The sequence below is a fragment of the Protopterus annectens genome, chromosome 1.part2, assembly GCF_019279795.1.
Source record: "Protopterus annectens isolate FY-2018-M chromosome 1.part2, PAN1.0, whole genome shotgun sequence".
Lineage (NCBI taxonomy): Eukaryota > Metazoa > Chordata > Ceratodontiformes > Protopteridae > Protopterus > Protopterus annectens.
The window spans coordinates 158,948,521-158,976,364 of NC_056727.1; the positions used below are offsets into that span (position 1 = coordinate 158,948,521).

Below are 27,844 nucleotides of genomic sequence, written 5' to 3' on the forward strand. Positions count from 1 at the left end.
AGTTTTGAAACATAAGGAAAATAAATGTAATATGACTTCTCTGCTTAATTTAGCAGAAACATATCGACATCAAGCAGGAATGGAAATCAAACCAGAAGTAGATAAAAACCAGACACCAACTGAATGTGTCAAAAAACAAAATAAAGAATATAAGGTGGAGGACCAGATGGGAAGGCAAGAAATGTGGAAAAAGCATAAATATAGTTGCAAGTATAGAAAACTTCTGGAAGAACCTTATGTTGATCAGGAACGAACACAGGAATGGTTAAGGAGAGGCAAATTCAAATCAAGAGACGAAAGGTTAATATTGGTAGCCCAAGATAGTGGGCTATATACACTCTGGTTTACAAAGTCCATTGAACATGTGGGAGAAACAGACAAATGTAGCTTTTGTAAAACCGAATTGGAAATGGTCACACACCTTGTTGCGACACACTAATGGCAGAAGGACTGTATACTGAAAGGCATAATAATGTGGCGAGACTGTTGCACTGGGGATTGCGAAAACATTATGGTATTGAAGTGGCTGAAAAACACTGGAAACATGAACCACAAAGCATCATAGAAAATGATGGAAGTTTATGTCACATGGATCACTCATTACCAACAGTACAAAGGATAGATGCTAGAAAACCAGATATAGTGATCCAAGAAAAGCAGACAAAAGTAGCATCGATCATTGAAATCACCACATCCAGTGACTACAGTGTCTTGCGTACAGAGACACACAAAGTCATAAAATACCAGGATCTGCAGGTAGAAATGAGAGCAATGTGGAAGAAAGATACCCAGACAGTTCCAATAGTAGTAGGAGCAATGGGTCTTATAAAAAAAGAATCTACAACTGTATTTAGATATGTTACCAATCCATGTAACCCTGTACAAATTGCAGAAAGAGTCATTACTGGGCACATTGCGGGTGCTGCGAAGAACACTTTTGGCTGACATCAAAGACTGAAACAATACTAATTTCATGAACTTTAATTGCACTTTGACTTAGGAATGGGGTCCATTCCTGTCATGGTATTAGAAACCTAAAATATATGGAGCAATTAAAAAAGGCAGAGACCTTATCAACAAAGACACAGGTGATCTTCAAAGTCTTGACCTGACCCAGTTTGGTTTCATCAAGAGTAGATCTTGTTTATTAAACCTGGTGGCATTCTTTGAGAATGTCACCAAAGCCTTGGGTGAGTGCAAAGCAGTACATACCACCTATCTTGATTCAGCCAAGGCTTTTGACACAATCCCCCTCTCAGGGATCGAGAGACTCTCCCAACTGGAGATTTACCCATACGTCACTAGATAGGTAGCTAGCTGGCTCTCTGACACACTGTCAAATTTGGAAAGTCCACCTACACCATTAGACCAGTTAACAGTACAAAGCAGTACATAATGCCTGTCTTGATTTAGCCAAGGCTTTTGGCACAATCCCCCACTCAGGGATCATTGAGAGAGTCTTTCAGGTGGGGATTAACCCATACTTCACTAGATAAGTAGCCACGTGGCTCACTAACAGAACGCCCACTGTCAAAGTTGGGGAGTCCACCTCCACAAGTAGACCAGTTAACAGTGGGGTACCACAAGGCTCTGTGCTGGGCCCTCTATTGTTTGGAATCTATTTCCTTGAGGTTCAGGCAAAAGTGGATGGGCCACTCCTCTGGAATAAGCTCCCACTTCATGTGAAGTAGAGCTCCTCAATGACCCTGTTTGAACAACCTTAATTGGATGGGTGACCTTAAATTCCCTTTGGGGGAGGCACCTATGTCCCTCATGGACAGGGGTAGTTGGTACTGATCATAGACTTGCTCTGGTAAAAACAAACATCTAACTATGGTCAGTTAGGGTACATGGGTTTTTTTTTACATGGATAGGCTTGTAAAGGCCGTAGGTCCATTAGCCTAGTAACCTCCTGTGAAGCTGTGTAGAGGTACAATGTGGGATTTTTTTTTCTGGATGGAAAAGACGTAGCTTTCTGAAATTGATCAGTTTATGAGTATAGCTACAGTGATGCTATAGCATCTGCAGAAATTCTGAGATATTCTTGTGGCAGGTTGTCAGAAGCTTGTGTGGATTTTTTTTAGTTTTAGGAGGTGTTGTTTGATAGAAGAGGTGGGTACTGGTTGAACAGAGAAAGTATTTTGGTGGTGATTAGTACTATTTGGTATAGTGGGGCTGGTGGGTGGTTTGTTGCTAAGTAGGGAGATGACAGAGTGTCTGAGATGAATATTTAATTGGGCTGCTATAGGACTAAGTTGTTGGTAGTTGGTGAAGGAGTTTTAGTTTGGCCTAGGTGTTATAGTCTTTAGATTGAGTTCCAGAAAAGCTTAGAGTTTTCTTAATGGTTGTCTTGGAGCACGGAAAAGTATTTAGTTTCATTTTATCTGATTTTTGTTTAGAAAACTTGCTAAACTGACTGAAATATTGCCATGTTTGGTGGTGTTTTGTCAATAGACCATGCTTTCCAAGCTTTATCTCTGTCTTGCATGAGTTGCCTGGTTTCTGTTGTGAGCCACGGGGCAGGGCCGAATTTGATTTGTTTTGATCTGATGAGCTAGTTATTTGATTTATTATTATTTTAGTTTAGTTTACATTTGTTTACTGGGATAGTCCGACTAGACAACATGTCCTTTTCAGTGGAGGCCCAGGGAGAAAAGCTCCACACAGGGCAAATACAAAAGAACAAAAACATAATTAACAAAATATTTAAGAGTTTAGAAATAGTAGCCTAAGTGAGGAAATATCTTCAGAACATGATACACAGTTGGACAAGGTGTATAGGTTTACAGAGGTTGATATCAGCAAACATGTACAAATAAAGATACAGTAATGTACTTAACATAAGGTGACAGAAAATAACATTGAGTTAAATTAGTGCAATTTTTGTTGATTAGCAGATTTCCCACTTGAGTGGGTGCTTATGAGTTGAGTTAATTTACTGTGTTAATTGAATGTGTCATTAAAGTGAGTTAAGCAGTCATCGAGGAGTAGGTATTTAAGAATATCCATGCTGTATTTATTGAGGTAGCTAATGAAGGTGTCATTACTGAAAGAGGAGATTATGTGTTTATGAGCATGCTTGGATTGTTTCACTGCACAGGTTGATAGATGGTTGCTGATGGTATTGGGTAGGCAGCCAGCAGTGTTAATTTTTTTAGGCCTGGTGCTGAGGATCCAGTCTAATGCAGACTCCCTATTACTGCATCTGTCTGTTTGAGTAGCAATAGTGATAATTTGAGTAAAGCCAAAGAGATTAATGGAGAATATGGGAGACTCAGAGTTGATAAGTAGGTAGTCTACATTAGTGTCACCTATGATGATGGTTTCCTTGTTGATGTTGTAAGAGATAATGAGGTATGAGAGGTATATTATAAAGTTGGTAAAGATGAAAGAGAATATAATGAGGATGATGTTGAGGATGCAATGATTGAGGATGATGAATATTTGATGAAGATACAGTGAAATAATACAAAAAAATGAGTGACAGATGAAGATGATACATCTTCATTATCATTTTCATCAGATGTTCATTTTCATCCTCACATCTTCATCACATTATTATCATTGGCATCATCTTCATCATCATCTTTTTGACATCATTATTACATTATCTTCATCATTTTCATTGCCTTTTGATTTTCATCACTACATTATCTTCATGATATCAAAGTCTGGTAGTTAGTGCAGAGGATAAAGGCTATGAGCCGCTAATGAGCTGCATCTTGTGGTACAGGATTTGATTCCTGCAGTCTTCATTTGCCTACTGTGTGATCTTGAGCAAGTCACTTAACCAGACAGCACTTTGGAGTAATTGAAAAATTGTGCTAGAGTCCTCAATGGTCTTCCGGACTGTCAAGCCTAGTAATTACCAATAAACCTCCATACCTATTACTGTGGAAGATTCATCATCATCATCTTTAGCTTCATTGCTTATTCAGTGATGTGATTAAGATGGTACAGTTTTGGTAAAGATGAAGGGTTGAAGAAAATTGTGCCAAAGATGCAACTTCATCTTTGTCTGTCATCTTCAGTGCATCATTTTCATTGCATCTTCATTACATCTTCATAATCGTTATCAGTATTATCATCTTTGTTGTGTCTTCATCATCATCTTCCTCATCAACTTTATATCTTCATTGTCATCTTCATCTTCCCTGCATCTTCATTGCCACTATATTTGTTATCCTTATGGCATCTTTGCCACCGTTATCTTTACTACATCGTCATCTTCATCTTCATTACCTATTCATCATATTCATTGCATCTTCACCTGCAGTGTCAATGTATTTTCATCAGCTTCATTGTCATCTTCATCAACACTACATCATCACTGTATTTTCAGTAAAATCGTCTTCAACATCATTGTCATCTTATCCATGTTCATATTAATCTTTTTCAACTTTGTCATTGGCATCATCACATCTTCATTGTCACATTTTCATCACATCCTTATTGTCATATTCACTGCATCTTTGTTTTCATTCTCTTCATCATTATTGACAAATGAATCATCTTGATCTTCATCATTGCCTATTCATTATATTCATCACCTCTTCATCTGCAGTGTCATTACATCTTCATCATTGTCTTCATCATTTTCAGCATCACTACATTATCATCTTCATTGTCAGAACCATCATCTGCATTGTCTTCATCAACATTGTCATTCTTATCATTGTATCTTTGTCATCTTCATTACATCTTCATCATCATAGATGCACATAAAATCCCAAAAGTATTAATTGCTATAGTAATCTATTCAAAGTATTACACAAATGCTCTTTACTGAAATGCTATCATTCAGATGATTCACAGACCCCTAATTTTCTTCATAGACGTAATTATCCCATGGTAAGCAACCTTTAGTGCTACATTTGTGTTATTACTCTGTACAAAAATATTGTACACTTCAAAATGAATTTTATTCTGCTTTGTTTTGCATTTGCCTGAATACAACTCATTTTTTACTAATTTATTGCCTGACTGACTAATTCAGTGATTGATTGTGCTGCACCTATCTCCTGAAATCTGCAACAGATGACAGAAAACACCAGCCTTCTTCAACTGTCCAACAATTACATCATCAGAAGATGAAGTCTCATGACGTGGAATCAAGAAGTAAATGGACAGCTGTTCAGCTTACAGTTAATACAAAGACAAGTTAACTGTACTTGATAAACATAGATCTATTAAACTGAAGTAAAAAACCTATGTATTTCAGAATCAGAAAACTCATGTTACATGCTAAGTGTGTAATTACTGCAAAAGGAAAAGTTAAAAAAAATATTTATTATTTATTTGCAGTTTGATTACCGGTGAAGTCCACAGGGCCAAATTGACCCATTTTCAGTGGATGCCCAGGGAGAAAAGCTCCAAGATGCATTATACAATTTAGATACAACTGATAGCTAATATTAAAGATAATATTATGTAGAATAGTTACTCATAAATGCATTCAGTATCATGCATAGTTAAATTCATTAAGCTTGAAGGTAGGGATCATACAGTTTAATTTGAGGAAAACAGATATGTGTTAGGTGTGAAAATAGTTTACATACAAACCTTTTAAGAAAATTTAAGTTTGCTTTACATACACACATCAACGGTAGAATGCTATTTACAAGGTTGGGCTGTGTGAGGGTAGCTGTAGGAGTTGTTGAGAGCTTAGAGAGAAGCTATAGAAATTATTGAGAGCTTAGATAGGCTCATAGGAAGATAACTATGAGAGTTGTAGTGCTTGGGAACCAGAGAGAGAACCCCCTTTAATGGGTGAAGGCAGGTACATTTCCATTTAGTGTACAGGTGTTTGAATAGTTGGGTTTTGACGTTTTCTGAGTTTGGTATGGTTCTTAGTGTGGAGGGAAGAGAATTCCATTTTCTGCCTAGTGAGAAAGGAGAAGGTGGCCAGCAGGACGTTTAGGTTTATGGATAGTAATTAAGTTCTGATTTTCAGATCTGAGAGCTCTGTTGTGTGTATAAGGGGAAAGGATGTTAGTTAGAGCGGGACATTTTGTTGGGTGAAATATGAGTCTATATGCAGTAGTGAGTTGGAGATGGTCTAGGTAGTTTGGGAGTTAAAGCCAGTTCAGGGATTGTAGGGTTAGGCAGTGATGGGTGATATTTTTAGATTTAGAGGCAAATTTAGAAATTTTGTTGTAGCAGTTTTCTAGTTCAAAGGTGATAAAGGAGGACAGGTTGGTTAGGAGAGGGGCTCCATATAATAAGGAAGGAAGAAGATAAGTCAAGGCCAGAGTTTGCCTGGTAGAATTGGAGAAAAAGCGATTATTCCTATACAGCATACCTAACTTTTGGTGGGTTTACTTAATATTTTGTTGAATATGAATATCAAACTTGAGGTGTTCATCTACAGTAATGCCAAGTAGTTTGGCAGAGGGGACCACTTCTATAGGTGAGTTGGTTTGACTATAGACTTTGAAGTTGTTTTTGTCATAGGAGAGGGTCTTTGTGGAAGGGAATAGTAGAATCTTTGATTTATTTGCATTGAGAGAGAGGTGTTTTTGGCACATCCAGTTTTCAGTTGTTGAGAAGGCAGTTTGGGTTTTAGTCAGCAATTCAGAGAGGTTTGAGGCAGAGCAGACTAAGGTTGAATCTGCGTATTGAATAATTTTATTATCAGGAATAGCAATGTGAGAGTTATTGATGAAGATGTTAAAAAGCATTGGCCCAAGGATGGATCCCTGTGGTACGCAAGTTGCAGTAGGTAGGAAGGAAGAGATGGAGTTCTTCCATTTGACTGCCTGTGATCTGTCTGATAGCTGGAGAACCAGGATAAAACATTATGTGAGAGATTAAGTTTTGAGAGATGACAGAGAAGGTGCTTGTGGGAAACAGTATCAAAGACTTTAGACAGATCGAGTAAAACAGTAGAAACTAAGTGTCCTGAATCTCGGGCTTGATTGACAGTTTCTAGGAAAGGGAATAGAGCGATTATTGTGCTATTATAGCCTGGACGGAAGCCATGCTGGGTAGGAGTGAGAAGATTGTTTTGGGTCAGGAAGGGTATAAGTTGGAGGTGGATGCATTTTTCTAGGATTTTGGAGATTGGGGAGAGCAAAGCAATGGGGCGAAAGTTTGAGATGCTGGTATTTTTGCCTCCTTTATGAAGAGGAAGAATATAAGCTGAGTGCCAGAGTTTGGAGATGTATGATTCTTTTATGGATTGGTTAATAATGGTGCTGATTGGGAGAGCAATGTCATCAGCCGCACATTTTAGGAAGGAAGAGGGAATATTGTCGGGAGTGTTAGAGCAAGGTTTAAGTTTGAACAAAAGTTTTTTTATAAAGTTAGTGGAGATGGGTTTGAGTTCAAACAGATGAGGTGAGTTAGAAGAGGGAGAATGTAGAGCAGTTGGGTTATTATTGGGAAATCTCTTGGTGAGGGTAGTAATAGTTTCTATGAAAAATGAGTTAAATTCAGAGCCTAGTTCGAGGTCAGATTTACTTGGGTCAGGACAGGGATTATTCTTGGAGCCTGGATTGAGGAGTGAGTTTATTGAGTGTCAGAATTTTTTGGGTTTTTTATTGTTATTGAACTGAAGTTTGATATAGTAAGATTTGTTGTCTTTGGTGATTAGTCGTTTTTCACGGTTGCAGAGCTGTTTATATTGGAGCAAGGTATTGGCCATTTTATTGTTTTAGTAAAGCTTCCATAGTTTGTCTCTGTGGTGCATAATCTGTTTTGTCTCTTTGGATAGCCAAGAAGCAGTTTTAGTTTTTATTCTTTTGTTTCTTAGTGGGGCTAGTGAGTTTAAAATATCAAGGAAGACAGAGTTGAAGTATTCTATAGCCTTGTCAAGAGGAAGAATGTTTAGAATACACCAGCTCATTTGTTTGAAAGTATTTGAGAAAGTAGTTGGGTTGAAGCTACTGAGGTTACGAATTTGAATGTATTGATGCTGGTGTGGGGAGGAACTAGTTGAGCGATGCATAAAGGCTGGGAGGTGGTCGCTAAAGGTATCAGATATTGTGCCGGAATTGGTTATTTTATTTGGATTGGAGACAAGGATCCAATCTATAGTGGATCCGGGAGGGTTTATTTTGTTAGGTCAAGTGATGGAAAGGATTATTTGAATGAAGTTATAGAGGTTAATGGATAGGGAGGGAGAGGGGAAGTTGATTTTATTCCAGTCAATATTCACATCACCAAGGATATAAGTTTCATAGTTAATTTCAGTAGAGGCCCATAGGATAATATATTCAAGTGTAGAGATAGTTACCAGGTGAGATATATAGGGCAATTATACAGATATTTTTATGTTTATTTAGTTTTAGAATTTCAGCAGTTAGTTCAGTGTTCTGGAATTGAGGAATTGGAATTTGGAGGGGAATTAAGGTAAGAAGGTTGGAGTAGACTAGGGCAGTGCCTCCACCTTTTTTATTTAGTCGGTCATTTCTGAGACAATGAAATCCTGGGGGCAGAATCTCAGAGTTAGCGATAAAGGGCTTGAGCCTGGTTTCAGAGATGGCTAAGATATCTGGTTGGTTATGGCTTAACCAAGCTTGACATTGGTGTACTTTGTTGTTTAGACTTTGTAAATTAATTGTAAAAATCTTTAGGGTGTTGAGATAGGAGGAAGAGGGTAAGGGATGAGTGTTGTTAATAAAGGATGTAGGACCAGGGTTAGAATGGATTGTAGATTGGAGCAGGTGACAGTGTCTTGACTTTAGAGGAGAAGAGTTTAGTGTGAAATAGGTGCAGAAGGTTGGGCGGAATGAGAGAAAGAGGAGATAGAGTGGAAATGAGAATAAGAGTGAGGGAGAAGGTGGGTTTGTATGGTAGTTGTCTTTGTAGGTGGTATTGGACAAGCATAGGTGGAATATGAGGTAGCATATTATAAGGGAAGTAGGAACATAAAGAGGAGGCTCGGGGACTGGAGGGTGTGATAACTTGAGGAGAGCATGTTGGAGCAAAGAGAGGGTGGTATGAGTGGTTAGGAAAATAGAGAAGGCTATGAAGAAGAAAGGGTTTAAAAAGTGATGGAGGTATTCTAGAGATTTAAGGAAAGAGGAGGGGACTACAATTGGGTGGAGTACAGATTACAGAGTTTAAGAAGGATGGCTATAGGTTGGAGGAGTAATGAGGGGGAAGCTGGTATTGGGTAATTAGGCTGAGAGGGTGGGGTAAGATATGAATAAAGCTAGGAGTACTGGGGTGAGTGGGAATTGGGGGTAGGGTAGGGGAGCGGAGTGAGCCTGTAGGGCGAACGGAGCGGGAAAAAGCACTAGAGGTGAGTATGGCAGAAAACGTATCAGCAAACAGCAGTTTAAATGCTGTAGTTGGAAGGGATGAGCTAAATATTTCCAGCCAGAAAATGAAGACTGCCTTTACAGAGGGTGGTTTAGCAAGGGGAGGGGGGATATTTACATATTTACAGTATAAGGATATTAACTCACAACCAACTGTTTGTGAAAAAATAAAACTTGTTGGGATTGTAAAGAATATCTAGGATTTATATTGGTACATGCTGCCACCTAATGGTAAAAGGAGATAGCAAACAGTAGGGATAGATGGACCAGTCTTAGGTTTAAATATATTCTAGGGTAGTGATAACAGGACGGGAAGAGGGTAAACAGTCTGTGGTAAGCTGCTAGAACGTGCACACAGGAGGGCAGTCTAACTCTATAGATAGTACATTAAGTCTACATTTAATTAGTGTTAAGCAACATATATTTACACAATCTTGTTGGGCACATGATTTTAAAATTCTATGTCGCACAGGAATAGTGTGCCTTATATTACCTTTTGTAAAGTACCACATGAGGGTACTTTAATGGAAATTAAATAATTCAGTGGTCAGTTTGTGCTCTGTTGTCCCAGATGGTCAATGTCAAAAGACCAGCTCAAATGGTAGACGTCTGCCCATTCTAATAGAGGACAACTCTTTCCAGACTCCCATTCCTTTCTAAGGTGGATGAGAGGCAAATTATCCAGTATGTCTGAACCCCAACAGATACCTTTTCCTGGACCCTTAGCTACCAAAACAATTATGATTCCCTTTCCCTATACTCTTGTGTCTTATAGACTATTCCTTGTTAATTTACATTTACTGTTTATGACCATGAAGATCCCTGGCCTCATTGATCTACAGCGCAAAACTAACAATGCCACAAAATATCCATACTAAATATTTAAGTCTTTACCAACAAGTGACTTGGACATGCTAGTATGATAAATTTATCTCTGAACCCATTCCCTGTATCTGGAATAAACTACCTATTCATATTAAAAACCTTTAAGGTGAACCTTGATAACTGGATGGATAGCTACATATTTTCCCCAGGCCTAGCTTGTGTTACCCTTCTGTAAGCAGGAGCTGTCTTATGAGGATGGGTGCTGACAAGGCTTTAATAGTCATCGGACCAATTTGCCTTGTAGATCCTGTGATCCTATACAGATCTTCACAGCAATAAACTGGAGATGAGGACAGTCCTTCTGACTGTACAAGTATTACAGGACTACCTGCCCCAGGCTGTGATAGCCATCCTATGTGAAGGCATGGCAGTGGCATTGTATATCAATAAACATGGGAGAACTCACTTCTGCCCCTGTGCTGAGAGGATGTGAGGGTTTGGGAATGGGTTGTATCATCCAGTTACTTTATGGTAGCCTGTTGTATTCCAGGAAAGCCATTTCACTTGTGGATAGACTTGTGTCTGCTATGGCCTCATGAGTACTTCCTCAACCCCTTGGTGACAGAAAAGCATATTCATGATTTCAGAAAGCCCTGCTGCAACCTGTTTACCTTGCCAACCATTGCCAAGTACTGCAGATCGTACTCCATGATCCTTCCACCAGAGAGGACACCCTTGAGATGTACTGGTCTAGAAATTCCCCATTTCCTTTGATGATGAAGTTAATTTAGAAAGCAAAGTCCTGAGGATTTCTCATAGCTCTATTTTGAGCTAGGCAGGTATGGGTTCCCTGCTTCTGCATCACCTGATAGAAAAAACTCTCCACCTTTGTCCACTCAATATACTCTTGTCCCATTCCTCAGGGAAACCTCATTCATACTGTCAGTCCCTTTGCCTGACTACCTGTTATCTTCACTTTCTGTGATGGTGAGTAATTTTTCCTTTCCTTTCAGAGTAGCCCCGTTATATCTTCCCAAAAACATAATACATATAAGACCTTTAGAAGTAGGTGGACATGCCTTTCAGTATAGATCACAACTAGAGGCCTGTGTCCATTCATTGCTGCACGTTTCGGTCTTAGATATCCTGCTCACATATTTGACTTTGGGTTCAGTCACTTTTCTGCTGAGATCTACTTACCAGACATTCCAAACTTTCACTAGGGCACCAATTCATTGTCTGTGGCTTCTTTAAATGTATGCATAAATTATCATCCCCTTAACAGTACCGCTAAACAAATCCTGTCGTTTCATGAGACCTTTTGTTTGCGTTGGAGAAATGAACAAAACTGCAGCTCCAGTTAATTGAAAGATCATTTCTTAAAAGAACCTTTACTTTATGGCCATTACCTTAGCCAGGAGAATTTCAAAGTTGCCTGTCCTGTCATCTGAGCCCTCTCATTTGATTTTTAATAAAGACAACATTCATTTCCATACAGATTCTTTTTTTATATAAATTATTCCTGAAACCAACCTCAATCAGTCTGTACATGTTCCAGTTTTCTTTCCTCAGTATTCCAACCCCTGCAAGTACCTCCTTCACTACAGAAATATAAAGAGACATTTGAGGTTTTACATTTATAACACCAGGTCCATCTGAAAGCATTTACAACTTTCAGTTTATAAGAAGAAGATTGTTTCTAACATTTCTAAGTTAAGTCTAGTAAATTGGCTTATTGACTGATTTCATTTTTGTTTTTTGTTTTTTACGACAACCTTGTTCCATCATTTCCAAAGAGCCATTCTTCTGGGAAATTTTTACCTGACAGGCATTTTTCCAGACTGCAGTTCTCACTGACTTTTGTGCATCACCTACTTAGTCTGTTCTTAACACTTTCAAATGACTTAATAAGCTGATTATGATATCCAGGTCCAGGGTTTCCTCTGTGGCCACTGTCACAAGAAAGTCCATAGAAAAGGATTAGCTGAGGACTCTCTTCTGCTTTTATGGAGTTCCTTTACCAAATCTGGAAGTTGTGTACTTGTCATAGCAATAGATCTAGAAGATCAGGTCCATCATCTTTAACCTACCCTTCCATATTCCCACACTTTTCTTTTGGGTGGTCTAAAGACTTGCATCAAGTTCTTATTTGCTTCATACAGAATATCACAGATCTGGAGGGGAAAGCACTGTGGTATGTTGTAGGATAGCAGAAGAATCAAATTAGCTTGGGAAAAGTTTATTTCTCAGGCTGTTTTAAGTCTGCCAGCTTCCGTCTTGCTGTTGCAGAGGATACAACCACTCAGTTGTATTTTAAAATTGTAGCAAGACTCTCTGTTATAGTTGCACTAGGAGCTAGATGTGCTGGCTACAACTCTGACTACAGCTGACTGACCTGTTAGCAAAATGTTGATAAATGCGTTCATACTTACTGTGATCTCTTGGATAAATGTCATAGAACATTTAAGCATCACTAGTTAATATATTTATTTGTTAATTTAAAGTGGACCCTTTTTATCTCTGACTGAAACCCAAGATATACAAATAATGTGCAGCAAGACAGGACATCCATTTGTAAAGAAACTTGTCATACATAGGTTGCAGAAAAAGAAGAACAAATATGTCTATAATCTAATATTGTATAAAGTCTCACTTATGAAACAGTTTAGTGGTATAATTTATTATGCGGGTCAAAACAAAATAGTTATTATTAGAGGCAAGATAATTATAACAGGTCAAAACACAGACCTCACAATCCTTGCAGCCTGTCAGACAGCCACACGCCTTAACCTGTAGGACATATATTTCCCCAGGGTAATCAGGCTACTTAGATAAATACATAAATGGCTTACAAAGGCGTTAAAGCCTTATTCAAATTGAGAGATGAAGCCTGGCAGTGATGGAAAAACTGCCCAGTCCCTGAAACCAGGGACAAACTTGTATCCCTCAAACATCTGGCCAAGGACCGTACCAGAAGACATAAAATTAACTTCATTCATGCCACTCAACACTTTATGAAAAATAGACTTAAAAAACTTTCAGACCTCATTAATAGCCTCTCAGCGAATGCAGCATAATAATACCTTTCCACATAAAGACTCCATTACTACATTCTGTGGCAATCTTAAAATAGCAGGCTTCCTTAATGAATTCTCTGCCCTACCTCATTCTCTGTACATATAACCCCCTCCATTCACCTTTGCTTTCTGTTTCAGAAAAAAGAATGATAACCAAATTGAAAACATATATATTGTTAAAATACCCACAGATGTGCACACTGGTTCATCTAGGCTTCTTATTTGGTTTAGGTTCATAGGTAGGTACTAGGCTATCTGCCCAAAGGCATTTATAAGCCTAGCCGGAATGTGTTGGCTTTCGCCGTCCCCTTAGATTAGTTCCCTGTGCCTCTGTCCAGCAGAGCCATTGAAGTGATCCTTGGGTTAAACTTTCTGTTTTCCATCCACTCGTCAAGGTTTCTCTTGAAGAGGGTTAGCAAGGAGCTCTGCCTAATGTACATTGAAATCTTGTTCCAGAGCATGGGAAGTCTCTGGGACAGGAATCTATCCCTCCAGCACGTCCTATTTATTGTTGTGGTGAGGTTTAGATCCCTGGAGCGTGTGGCTTGAGGGGGTATGGTTTTCTTTAGGTGGAGCATGTCCATCAATTCAGGGTTGGACATGGCCTTGTATGTCAGGTAGAGATACCTCTGAGTAGGCAGTATGCAACCGAGTACAGCTGGAGTTTCTTCATTCGAGCTGCATAGGGCATCTGCTTGAGGCCAGTAATCCTCTTGGTGCGGTACTTCTGTGGTCTTTCCAGTTGTTGCAGGTGTCTTGTAAGGTACATCCCAAATGGGGCATTGTACTCTATGATGGGTCTGATGAGTGATGCATAGAGAGGCCCAATGACCTCTTTCGATCTGGATGCAAACCCTTTTGTGATTAGGAGGGCCACATAGGAGAATTTTCTAACCACTTTGGCAATGTGATTATCAAAGAAGAGGTTACTATCTACTTGGGTCCCCAGATCCCTTATTACGTCTTCCGTATTTAGGGGGCTACCACCTATGTGGTAGTTTGTGGGTACTTTGTTTTTTCCAAAGGGGATGACTGTGCACTTTTTGGCATTTAGCTTGAGGCCATGGTTTTGACACCAGGTATCTGTCTCAGTGAGACCCTTTTGGAAGATGTCTGTGTCAGCCGGAGAGTCAGTTATAGCCCCTAGTTTGCAGTCGTCTGCAAACTTGGTCAGCTATAGTCCTCCTGTGCTTGCCTGTACCTCTGAGAAGTATATGCCAAACAGGAAGGGTCCTAGGACTGAGCCCTGGGGAACGGAAGGGTCCTAGGACTGAGCCCTGGGGAACGCCGCATGTAACCAGTTTAGAGTCAGACCTTGCTCCCACAACTCTTACCATGTGAGTTCTGTCCATGAGCCAGTTGGCATCCCATCTCGTGACGTAGGGGTTTATGTTCAGGCTGGTGAGCTTGACTATAATACCTGAGTGGGGAATGGTGTCGAAGGCCTTTGCAAGGTCAAGATAGGCTGTGTGGACCACCTTTCCCTCATCTATAGCCTTGGTAACTGTCTCAAAGAAGTCCACTAGGTTTAGGAGGCATGATCTGCCCTTAATAAAGCTGAACTGGGTAGGGTCCAGTGTTTGGAGGTTTCCAATGTCACTGTTAATGAGATCCATGATGATGCGCTCCATAGCTTTGCAGACCAAGCTAGTCAGGCTTATAGGGCGATAGTTCCAAGGGTCTGTTGTGGCTCCACCTTTGTGGAGTGGATTAACTGTTGCTGTGCACCACTCTGTGGGCACGTAGCCTGTGGAGAGGCTGAGTTTAAACAGTGTGTTTAGGTGAGGGGTTAGTTCATCTTTGAGCTTGTGTAGGACACAGCCTGGGACACTGTCCGGTCCCATTGATGCTGTGTTTTTGGCTTTGGAGAGGGCTGTTTTAACCTGAGTGTCTGTGATTTCAGGGGCACTACATTCTTCTGGTATAGGTATGGGCCCTTTTGGGGGTGAGAGGGGGGTGAGGTTTGTACTGAACCTGTCTGCCAGGATGTTGGCTATATCAGTCAGTTCAGTGTATTTTGTTCCATTCTGCACTAACTCCGAGCAGATCTGAGAATTGCCACTTAGATTCTTGACATAGCTAAAGAATGCCTTGTGGTTATCTTTGGAGTCCATGGCAATTTTTCTTTCGAAGCTAGCCTTGGATGATTTTATGAGGGAACGTAGTTTCTTGCTGATACTGATCAGGGATGTCTTCCCTTCTTGGGATTTTACTCTTTTCTGTACTTGTTTCCTCCTTCTATTGTATAACTTGTTTATGGCAGGGGTCCACCAGACTAGTTTCCTTTTCTTGGAGGAGTGAGTCTTGGTTTTGTTTGGGATAGCACAATCCATGCATTCTTGTAGGTGCCCATAGAGTGCATTAGTAAAGGATTTTGCAGTTTGGACAGCATTATCCTTTAGCATGGGGGCTTTGAAACTTTCCACCTCAGTCTTAAGTAATGTGAAGCTTGCTTTTGAAATATTTTTCACAGTGGTTTCTTTGACCGGAGATGGTGGCATAATGTGGATATCTAGAGTGATTAGTTTATGGTCAGAGCTAACCAGCAAGGGGTTGACCTCTGGTGTGAAACACCGGTCGCTCATGTTGGTGATGACCAGGTCCAATATGTTATCACCTCTGGTAGGGGTGTTGACCAGTTGATCCAGGGCATTTGAGTTTATAAATTCTAGGAAATGTTGGGTAAGGGAGTTTGTACTTGAGTAGTTCTCCCAGTTAATGTTTGGGTAATTGAAATCACCCAATATCAGGGTGTTTGGTAGGACCTTTATGTTTCCCAGTGTTTCCAGGAATGTGGAGTGGGGGTCCTGGGACATGGTGGGTGATCTGTAGCAAGCTATGATTTGAATAGCAGTTTTGCCCATTGTTATTTGCACATGGATTATCTCTGAAGCATCTTGCTGTGCCACTAACCTGGAGGTGTGGGTATCCTTGATGAATATGGATACTCCCCCACCTTTTGTATTTTGGTCCAGGTTTTGTGGCCGAAATGTATGGTATGAGTTGTAGTCTGGTAGTGCTGGGGTGCTCTCTGGAGCCTTAAACCAGGTTTCTGTTACTGCACATATATCGATTTTCTCCATACTGAGGAGTGCCTTGAGTGCATGCATTTTGAAGATTAGACTTCTAGCATTGAGTAGCATTGCCCTCAGTTTTTTGTTACTTGTGCTATTTATGGTGGTGGGTTTGTCTTTTGAGCCTTGCCTAAAAAAGGCATTATGGGGGCGGCAAGAGCCTTGGCCAGTATTTGAAAGCTTAAGGGTGACAGGTGCAAGCCGTCTCTAGCAAAGCAGCGTGGCTTGTCGAGCATGTCATCCCAGGCTGACAGACACTGGATTCCCTTTGAATGACACCAGAAGCTTAGCCAATTGTTGAAATTGATAATTTTTTCTCTATACGTAGTATCATTCTTGGTGAGGGCAGGATGCTACTCAGGGTCAGGGTCATACGGGCCTGGCTACATGATCAGAGAGCTCCTCCATGTCTCTTTTCATGTAGTCCAGGGAGGTACGGCTCAGGTCATTCACACCAACATGGACAATGACAGAGTCATATTTGTACTTGTTCTGGAGTGACCTGAGTGCTTGTGTTATGTGGTGGATCCTGGCACCTGACAGGCAGCTAACAGTAACCTTCTCCTTGTTCAGCCTAGTGAGTGGGACGTCAGTGTGCCTGACTATAGAGTCACCTATTACTAGTGTGTTGGGTATGTTATTTTGCCTTAAGGGCTGTGATTGTGTGGCACACTGGTTTTGTGAAGTATGTGTTTCATGGTTTGTTTTGGGGGATGGAGGTTGCTTGGATGTCTGCTTTGGAGGTCTCTGTTGCTTCTGCAGATTTTTATTTAGTGCCTCCGAGTATGTTTTCGTGTATTTATGTGTGCTTTTTGCCGGTGCTGGTTTCATAGGTCTGTGTGAGACTCGTGGTGTGATGCAAGTAATTCCCTTCTCCTCTTGACTGCCTGGTCCATTCTTGTGTTGAGAGAGCTTAGCCCCCAGTTTGGCTGTATAATTGCATCTCTCGCATGTATTAGTGTTTGGTGGAAGGAGGAGAGGGTTGTCTGTGTATATTAGACAATTGTAACATTGCCTCAAAATGCCCAGATTCACCAGTTGGACCGGAGAGTACACCTGAAACTTGCCCTTTGGACATTCCTGGATAGGTACAGTGAACTGTTTTACTGATTGGCTGGTAAGGTCAAATAGAGCTTTGTCCTTCTCATCAGTATGGGGGGGTCTAGTGCTAAGGTTTATTAGTGCTTGCTATGAGTTTTGAGCAAGTGCCGTTATGAAAAGTGAATGGTTTGAGTGCTTAAGTTGAAAGTTTGTCTAATTCCAAGGGAAAAATTGAAGAGTAGACTTTGTGGAGCCAGGAATACTTATACCCTAGTAGCTAAACGGTGCTGCCCAGTGCAAATGCGGGTTTTATAGCAGGGAAATGAAAGAGATAGAAATCAGCCCAAAATGGCCAATAAACTTCTAGTTTCTCAGCTGAAACCACTCCTCCAGGGACAGACAGGCTGCTCAAAGCCCCCTCTCTCACAGTGAACAGAGAAACTTCCGTCTATCCTAAGGTATGGGCAAACACAGAAACTTGTAACACAGCCCTGAATTCAGCACTAACCTGAAAACTGGACTATACTATCTTAGAAAGGTGGGAAAACAAGTATTTTTTTTTTTTTTTTTTTTTTTTCTGGAAATAAATCAGATACAGTCAAAAAATGCTTTAACTGCACAGAAATGGCTATCACACTTGAGTGTGTAGCCTACAACAGTTAAACAGGTAATATAAACACACAAATGACTTTGTTAAAGTGCAGGCAGTAAAATAAGTACAATATGTAGCTGAAAAAAGCTTTTTAAATCACGGAAACTCTAGAAAATCGGAGTTTTAGGCGGAAGTAGCTAACGGCAGCAAGAAAATGCAGAAAAATGATACTTAATCACTCCAAAGTCTCTCTTTTGACTCTCTGCTACTGTATAACTCTGCAGGACACCAGGCAGGAGCTTGCTGAACTGTATACTAGCACAAAAACCTTGTAAAATGCGGGTTTTATAGCAGGGAAATGAAAGAGACAGAAATTAGCCCCAAAATGGCCAATAAACTACTAATTTCTCAGCTAAAATCACTCCTCCAGGGATGGATAGGCTGCTCATAGCTCCCTCTCTCACAGTGAACAGAGAAACTTCCTTCTATCCAAGTAAGGTATGGGCAAATACAGAAACTTGTAACACACCCCTGAATTCAGCACTAACCTGAAAAATGGACTATACTAGCTTAGAAAGGCAAAAAACAAGTGTTTGTTGTTGTTTTTTACAGAAAATAAAGCAGATACAAAAAAACACTTTAAATGCACAGAAATGACTATCACACTTGAGTATGTAGTCTACAACAGTTAAACAGGTAATTTAAATGCAAAAATTACTTTGTTAAAGTGCAGGCAGTAAAATAAGTACACTATGTAGCTAAAACAAGCTTTTTAAATCACAGAAACTCTAGAAAATCGGTGTTTTAGGCAGAATTAGCTAAAGGCAGCAAGAAAATGCAGAAAAATGATAATCACTCCAAAGTCTTTCTTCTGCCTCCCTGCTGCTGTAGAACTCTGCAGGGCACCAGGCAGGAGCTTGCTGAGCTGTATACTTATTTTAGTATGCAAAATCACACACTTACCATGATTTACCTTCTGTCTCTACTCCACCAGAATGCTTATACAGTGATTACAAGCAATAATAAAATCCATACGTAATCAACCCAAACCTGAAAGCCCCAAAGTTTTTAAGCCAATTTTAAACCTACCCATCCTGGGCAAAATCTCTGAAAATCTAATCTTCACCCAACTTACAGAACATACCCAAAAAATACACTGTCCTTTTGCCACATCATCATGGCCATAGTATCATGACAGCTTTATGCATCTTCACTGATAATATCATCATGAATATGGGCAAGGGATTTTTACAGCTGCTGTCTTCACTGACTTGACAAAAGCCTTTCACATGGTGGAGCACCATTTTCTATTAAACTCCATTATCTGAGCCAAAATCCAAGACACTCTTTCATGGTTTAGAAACTTCCCTGACAAGAGCAACATTAAAGTGTAGATCAAATACTCATTCTCTCTTCTCTCTGCTGTAATATATAATCATTTGAAATCTTGGCACTCAAACTACCAACTGCCAGAAATCCACACTTAATACTAAGTCTGAGATTGCCATTTGTCAGAATATTCCCTTGTATCTGAGGTATGGCAGTCTCTGAGTTCATATATATGTTTGGGGGGGGGGGGGTTGTAAAAAAATAAGTTTAAAGGAGAAGAACGATGTTCAATATTCACTCTCCTGCATTTTTATTTATTTATTTTGTGGATTTAGCACTCAATGTTTCAGATGTTAACATTTCAGCGGGAAGCTCCTAATCAAAGAAGTGCCTCAAAGGTTCATCTTATCCCTCTACTTTTCTCCAAATTTATTAATTACCTATCCATGGACTTCGCACAGCTCAGTATCAGTCTTTATGTAGATGACATGGTCATCTACAGAAGCAAGCCTCCCCACTTTGCCATCAAAACAGAATATGAAAAAAATGTTCTCTCCTCTTTAACTGGTTACACAAAAGTAAACGTGTAAACAGTACTAATAAGGCAAGATCTATGATCTTCAGTATTAAGCAAAAACTTTCCATTGTTCCTTTGTTGTCACTGAATGGCCATTCAGCTTAGAAACAAATGACCTTTGAAGCAAATTGTTACTTCAATTACTAGGTATCTGGCTTGACCAAAACCTAAACTTTCAGAAGTGTTTCAGCCACCAAATCAAAGTCAACTCACTGCTTTTGTGGTCTAAAAGATCTCTCAATTCCTCTCCCATGCTATTAGAACATCCATAGGCAAAGGGATTCTGATGGTACAAATAGAATCCATCCATCCATCCATCATCCCTTTTCCCCAATTTTTATCATGGGGTCGGGGTGTCACTTCAACAGTGACAATCATCTAGAGCCAGGGTTTACACCACAGGGTGGCAAGCTGTGCCTCGGATGGCACAACAAGAAAATTGCCTTCCAATTATAGCCAATGTTTCCAAGAAAACTCTGACCTTCATGCAAACTACAGCTAAAAATCTCTGTAGATTCATCTCCCTGGCCTCCAAAAGACATTGTCATTGCAGTGCCCTTCAGAAGGAAAAATGGCTTCCAGTTAAAAAAAGTGCACCATAAAAAGTGCACCATACTCCTAGGCTCCATCAACTGATTAATCTTAAACCTTCAGCGCTTCCCCTTTTTACCAGCATATTACATGAAAGATATTCTCATATAACCTATGATCACAATACTATGAAATCCCTTCTTATACACCTAGGAATAGAGATAGCTATACTGACTACTGTTTCTCAACCATAGACCCCCACCCATACTATAGGGAATCATTCCCAAAAAAGATGCAGTTCCTTACTTCCTACCAAACCATAAACCATCTTAAAGGGTATTTGAATTATGAAGTCTCTTTTAAGTACTATAAAATAGGCAGCCCAACTTAAACCCATTCCCCTCTCACTAGGCTGTCATTTTCTTCATACTTTTCTACTCTTGAAGTCTTTAAGTCTCTCTCCTACCCAATCTTTCTTCCTTTTCCATCTTCCTTTCACATTGCCTTAATGTTTATTTCATTTCTGACGTTTTGTGTGTGTGTGTATATATATATATATATATATATATATATATATATATATATATATATATTACTATAAATGCTGCATTTTGAGCTAGTGGTGTAGTTTGTCCCCCTGTTAACATACTGACATTTTTTTATTATATTTGTTTCTAAGTTATAGTTGTATTTTTAGTTTTAGTGTTAATAGCCTGCTTGCAAAACTTCACTATACTTTATTTATTTTATTTATTTCAGTTTGATGATGGAGTAGTCCACTGGGTCAAGAAGAGTCCGTTTTCAGTGGAGTCCCAGGGAGAAAACCTCCAATAACATGTTACAGACAGGATATACATCAATGTTAGGCAAAAAATAATATCATATTACATACATATATACAAGGAACAGCGTAATGTGGCATAAAAATATGCAGAGCAGTATAACATAATTGTTGGGATGGGTATGGATGCATGTATGCATCAATGTGAAAATGTCATCTTTATCTTCAGTCTGTTATATTCTTCCAGGCTTAGCCTGAGGATGGTTCTGTTTTACCTTGAATAAAAATGAAAACAGACAAATATTCATTGCATTCAGTAAGTACTACAGTCACATTGTAGATTTACTGTTCTTGCCTTGATAAATACTACATATAAACTTGTGTAAACAGAGCAGAACTGCTAATTAAATGTTCATGTTAGTTGGCTGTTATGGATAAATAATTATTTAAGATGAAATAGTTGTACTGCTCTGCATAATGAAAATAATAGATACAAAGAGGTCTATATGTCATCCCTGAATTATGTAATTCATTGTTTAACAATGTGAAAACTTTTGTGGGTATAGAAGTTTAGCATTTTAATCAAAAAGACACAGAGCCTTGAGTAGTTTATTTTATTTTGTAGATAGGCAAACATGATCATCAGCTGCAAATCCAATAGCAAAGGGAGTTTAGAGATTATGTAACATATTGTAGTGAATATAAGCATACTATATGTAGAAGTAAATAACTATTTAAAAATATACAATGTGTGTAAATACTTTTATATTTTTTGTTACAGAGTTATAGTGAAGTGCATTTCTACACACTGCAATATGACTGGAGATGGTGCAAAGTCATTCATTTTGCTTCTCTGCTCCTTTCTAAGAAGACTCAAGACACTGGCTGATAAAGAATGTGGATTCAGCACTTCTGAAAATATTCCTGATAAAAGGAGGTGGCAGAACCATGGTCACTTTCTGAAGCGCTTCTCTTGTAATCTTTATGCATTTCAAGCACAAGTTTTAGACCATCTGATAGCACAGCAAGTCAGGCAGTATTCTAGTTCTGCATTTTCTCAAATAAATGGAAAGTCATATATTTGCCATAGAACACTAGAAGCAGTTTTAGATGCTTATTTCTTTGGCAGCATAGGACAAATTAACAATATATTTATGACTAAATTGACTTCTGATTTTTTCTTCAGGTGCACAGAATCTTCAGAAAACTACACTGACATTTTAGATTTTATTATTGACCACTTTTTTGAATTCCACACAGCTGTCAGTGGCTTGCCCATTGGATGCTCAAAGGTTTTAGAAGGGTTAGTGCTACATAGAGACTTTGCAGTCTTTTGCCCAACTGATGGAACTGTAAGAATTATAGTAGTGAGTGCATCCATTTCCCCTTCTTTGTCTGTCTCAGATTCTACTTTTGTCATCTGTTCAGATTCTCAACTGCATTCTTCTCAGGTTTGGATCACAGTCAGAGTAAAAGAAGTAATGACATTTTTGCAGAACAACAGTGTAAACCTCATTCTGAGCAGTGTAAAACAATCTGAAACAGTTCATTATTTTGCAAAACTCTGTAACATTTCTCTGGTAGAATGTTTATCAGATGGAGAAATCTCTTTGTTTTGTTGCATTACAGGAATTTCAGCTTTTGCATCCATTGAGGATATTATTCAGAGTGAGATTGTCACTGTTACTGCAACAGCAGCGTTTTACAAACCATTAGTACTTGGAGCTCACAGATATGTTCACCTGCATTTGCTAAGCATAAAAGACTTTAAACCCCACTGTGTAGTGATTTATGGCCCTGTCCAGGGTTTAACAGAGCAGTATGTTGTGGCTTTGGTGGGTGCTCTGAAGGTATTAAAGCATCTATTAAAACCAGTTAATTCAGGATGTAGTCTTGCTGAGATAAAGGATAAGGCAATGATTTTACCAAAAGACGTAGCTAACTCCTGTACTGCTGTGTTAAATGAAGATGATGTAAACACTGTAGATGCTAGTGTTAAAATTGAAAGGCAATGTATGGATATCACAGAATGTGTTGTTGATACAATACATGAAACTCAAGGACCAGAAGATTACCCACAGACTGTGACTGAGGGTGCAGTGTCTAATGTACCTGAGGTAAACAGTAGTACCCTTTCACCATATGAAGAAAGAAGAGTTGCGTGTCTCCTTCAAACATGTGCATGTTGCAGTACTGTCCAGCTGCATCACAAGAGCAATGATGCAGCAGAACTCTCTAGAACAAAACTTGATGGATATTCCATAGAAATGCAAGAGTTTGAAGAGCAGGACAGTACAACAGCTGCAGTGGACAACAGCAGTTCCACAGTACCATGCAAAAAACTCAGTGTCACAAGGAACTGTGAAAGAAAATGTGACGAAGGAAACCATACATGTAACCTAGTACACAAAAATAATTTCCAGGTTGCTAATTCACTGATAGAGGCCGGTTCTGTTTTACCTGCAGGAGGTACTTTTGAGTTTTTACTGCATTACACTATTATGAATTATGCAAACAAGTGTCATAATCCAGCTATAAATAATGTATGTAGTGTGATAGCAGATGGTTTGCTAAATATTCCTAGACATATTTACTGTAGTCAGAAAGGAAACAGAAACCTATTACACAAGCTTACTAAAACTTTAGATAACATAAAGCTTTGCAGACCTTTGACAGTAGATAATGACTGCCTTGAATCTGTGTCCTGCAAATATCAGCTGCTATTGTCAGTTATCCAGTGTTTAATGAAGCTTATTACAATTGATGCAGTGGTAGCCATCAAAAAGAAACTTCAAACTGTGACAGACTGTGAAAATCAGTAAATGTACATTTTTAAGCTATACATGTTTGTGTTTTGACAATAATACACTCCTGCATAAAGTTTTACTTAAAGAAATATTCTTATGGATGGAAAAGTATGTACTTAAGTGAAGGAGCTGTGTATGTTTATTATTTACTTTTTTTGACATTTGTTAACCAAGATAGTCCAACTGAGCTTGTACCTTTTTTCAGCGGATGCCTGGGGAGAAAAGCTCCACAGTAGAAGTTATGCAAGTAAAACTTTCATAGTACAAATTATGCAAGTAACACAAATTCATGGGACTTGTCACTCGCCAGGTCAGGACAAAACAGGCTAGCATTGTGGGTTTTTGTTCAAGCAGCTCTATTGTATACAAACACATCATAAATGAGGTTAAGTAACTTTAACTTATAAACAAACAAGCTATCATGTACATAGATGTTAACACTCTGGCTGCAACTTCAAAATGCCACTGAAGCTAACAAATGCTTGGTATTTATATGCATGCACAGATCTTGGAAATGCTTCTTAAAGGTACAGCAGACCTGTTCTACATTTTCCCTCTTTGAGAAAATGATTTGGGCATTATCACAAATATTAATGAATATGCAATTTACAGAGAAAAGAGTTTCATCATGAAATTATACAAAGCTAGATACATATATACAAGTATGTCCAAGTTGCTGTGTATTTCACATTAGGCTTTGAAATGCGACCGTATTGTGTGACATAACATTTGGGATCTAGTTTAGCAACTGGGATTGCCTCTGCTGACTGATCAATCTTAGGAACACTGGAATCATCTTCCAGAACAGTATCAAGAGTCGAGACACGTTCTGCAAGAGGAATATCATCTGGATTGTTCTGAGAGTCACGGGTACGATGTGGCAGTATTGGTTCTGCTACAGGGTGAAGATGTCTGTGATTTCTCCTGTACTCCACACCCTCAGATTTAATAAGATAGGATCTCGGCTCTGCATGAATACGCATTACTTGACCAATCCGGTCGAAACCTTTCGCCATTTGTATCGTCACTGTCTCTCCTTTTTCCAGTGGGCAAAGAAATCTGCTCGATTTGTCATAGCTGGACTTTTGAAAAGAACACTTTTTAGATAACTGGACTTTGATTGCTTGCTTGTTCTTAGCTTTAGGCCTCAATAAACTAGAACTGATAGGCAATGTTGTACTGGTTTGCCTAGATAGAAGTTTCGGAGCAGGTAAGCCAAGTATATCATCATGGGGTATGTTTTTGAGATTGAGTAAATTAAAAAAAAAATTGGTATTATCATGCTTTGACTTCTCAAGTAATTGCTTTGCACTCTGTACGTGCATGTTCAGCAAGTCCATTTGATTGTGGACACTCTGGACTACTAGTAACATGTATGAAGTCCCATTCTCTGGCAAACTCTGAAACAATTGACCGGTGAATTATGTACCGTTGTCAGAGATTAATTTTTGTGGACTGCCATGGGCTGAGAAATGATGTTTCAACTTAGTAATGACTGTAATAGAAGTGAAACTAGGTAGTAGATCAATCTTGAATCAATTTGAATAAGAGTCTACCAATACTAAGTAATGTTGATTGTTCCTCTCGAATATGCCAGTAGCCACAATTGACCAAGGTAGATCAGGGATTTGACTTTTCTGAAGTGGCTCTCTTTGCAAATGCACTTTAGTACTATCACATACTGAACTGGAAGAAAGTACTATATCAATGTCTTTCACAAGAGAAGTCCAAAATACTAGTCCTGTCACCCTTCTCTTTGTAGATTCAGAACCCGGGTGACAACAATGCAAAATCTGGATATATTCTTGTTATAAGGAAACAGGAACACCAATTTTAGGACTTTTGAGAATAATGCTATTTTGTCATCAACAACTCATGTCTGTAAGGAAAGAAAGATTGCACTTCTAGTGGTATACTAGATTGCTTTGACTGCCATCCAACACGGATATATTGACTGAGCTTATGCAAAACTTTATCAGTCATTGTATGATTTCTTAGCTCTTCAAATATTGTGGTAGAAAAATTACACATTTCCATGACATCAAAGTCAAAATTCCCTGTGTCAAGCTGTTCTGTTGTATTTCTGGGCAATCTGGATAAGGTGTCAGCCAGATAAAGAAGGTTGCCATTCGTATAGACCATTTTGAAGTTGTATCCCTGCAATTTAAGGATCATTCTTTCTACTCTCACAGGAGCTGAATGCATAGGCTTTTTTTAAATAGTAATCAAAGTTTGATGATCAGTTTCAGTCTGGATTTCTCAATCACAGATATAATCATGAAACTTAGAACATGCAAACACTATTGCCAAAAGTTCTTCCTCAATTTGAGCATATTGCATCTCAGTCTGGGTAAGTGTTCTAGATGTGTAGGCTACTGGCCTGCCTTCTTGGAGAATAACTGCACCTAAACCAAATTTTGAAGCATTGTACGAAAGAGTTACTGGTTTGTTGACATCATAGTATCTTAATGTTGGTAGGGCAGCAATTTTCTGCTTAAGAACTTCAAATGCTTTCTGATGCTGGTCCAGCCATCACCAAGTAACATCTTTACGTGAAGTCTGGTATGAACCTGCCTAAGTTGCTGACCATACCAATAAAACGTTGTAGAACTTGCACATTATCTGGTGCTGGCATTTCAAGAATGGCTGCTTGCTTGGACAGGTCTGGTCTCAAGACAATACGTGTAAACAATTGACCTACATATATAACTTCTGGTAGTCTGAACTTACACTTCAGAGGATTGAGCTTTAAATTCACTTCACATGCTCTGTCTAGAGCTGTCTTAAGAGTTCTGTCATGCTCTGCCTCACCATCACCTTCGACCAATATATCATCTACTATTATGGCACAAGGATAACACGAAAAAATTTGCTCCATTGCACGTTGAAAGACTTTTCTTGCAGAATTTATTCCAAATGTCATCCTGAGGAATCTATATCTTCCAAATGGGGTACTGATTGTAGTCAGTAATGAAGATTTGCGATCAAGCATTACTTGCCAAAATTAACTCTTTACATCTAAGACAGAAAACACAGTGGCTTTCGGCATCAGGGCTGCAACCTATTTGTACACATGGGATGCTGCGGTCTCTTCAATGCTTTGTTCAAAATCTCTTGGGTCAATGCATATTCTGATTTCATCTGAACCTTTCTTATGAGCTGCTACAATGGAATTCAGTAGGTTCTGTAACTGGACAAATTGCACGTTGTTTCGCCATTTTGTCCACCTGAGCTTTGACTTTATGCTGCATAGCTATCGGAACTCTTCTTGCCGGTCTGACCACTGGACTGATTTCTGGGTCTTATTTCATGAAATACACAACTGGAAGTTTGCCCAACTTGTCATTGAAAACATTAGCATATTCTGAAAAAATAGTGTTAGTGAAGCTGGAACTAGGGCATGTGCTTATCTGATGAACTTCTTTGGTAAAAGAAAGCAGATTCATTTTCAAACTGTCTCTGAGACCTAATAATGACTGCACAGGTCTTCGAACCACATAGAACTATGGGTTAGAACAGTTCTTGGCCACAAAACATGAAAGTACTACTGAGCCTTCAGTTTGAATTGCTTCACCTCCATAAGCAACAAGGTTTCCACAGCTAGTGACATTAGTCACATTTAGTTATTCACCAGCTCTGATCCTTGCAAAAGTATATGCAGACATGACATTACACTTTGTACTAGTGTCTACTTTAAGCTCGGTGGGTTTACCATTGATCTGGACAGTACAAAACACTTCATTTCTTGCCATGCTCTGTCTAGAACTCTCTTATGATTTTTGTCATGCTCTGCCTCACCATCCCCTCCAACCAATATATCATATACTATTATGGCACAAGGATAACCTGAAAAAATGTGCTCCATTGCACGCTGAAAGACTTTTCTTGCAGAATGTATCTACTGCCTTAATCTTTTCACCAATTACTGACACACCATCTACACA

The 27,844-nt window shown here is 39.1% G+C and overlaps 1 protein-coding gene across 2 annotated transcripts in view; it reads left to right on the forward strand.

The window, feature by feature from the left end:
• Positions 1–23,989, forward strand: part of BBS10 (Bardet-Biedl syndrome 10) — a 196,268-nt gene extending 172,279 nt beyond the window's left edge. For both annotated transcript variants that reach the window (XM_044055364.1, XM_044055370.1), the window contains one exon: positions 21,875–23,989. In XM_044055364.1, the coding sequence (XP_043911299.1) occupies positions 21,875–23,915 (2,041 nt within the window). In that variant the 3' untranslated portion in view covers positions 23,916–23,989. The remainder of the gene's footprint in view (positions 1–21,874) is intronic.
• The last annotated feature ends 3,855 nt before the right edge of the window (positions 23,990–27,844 follow it).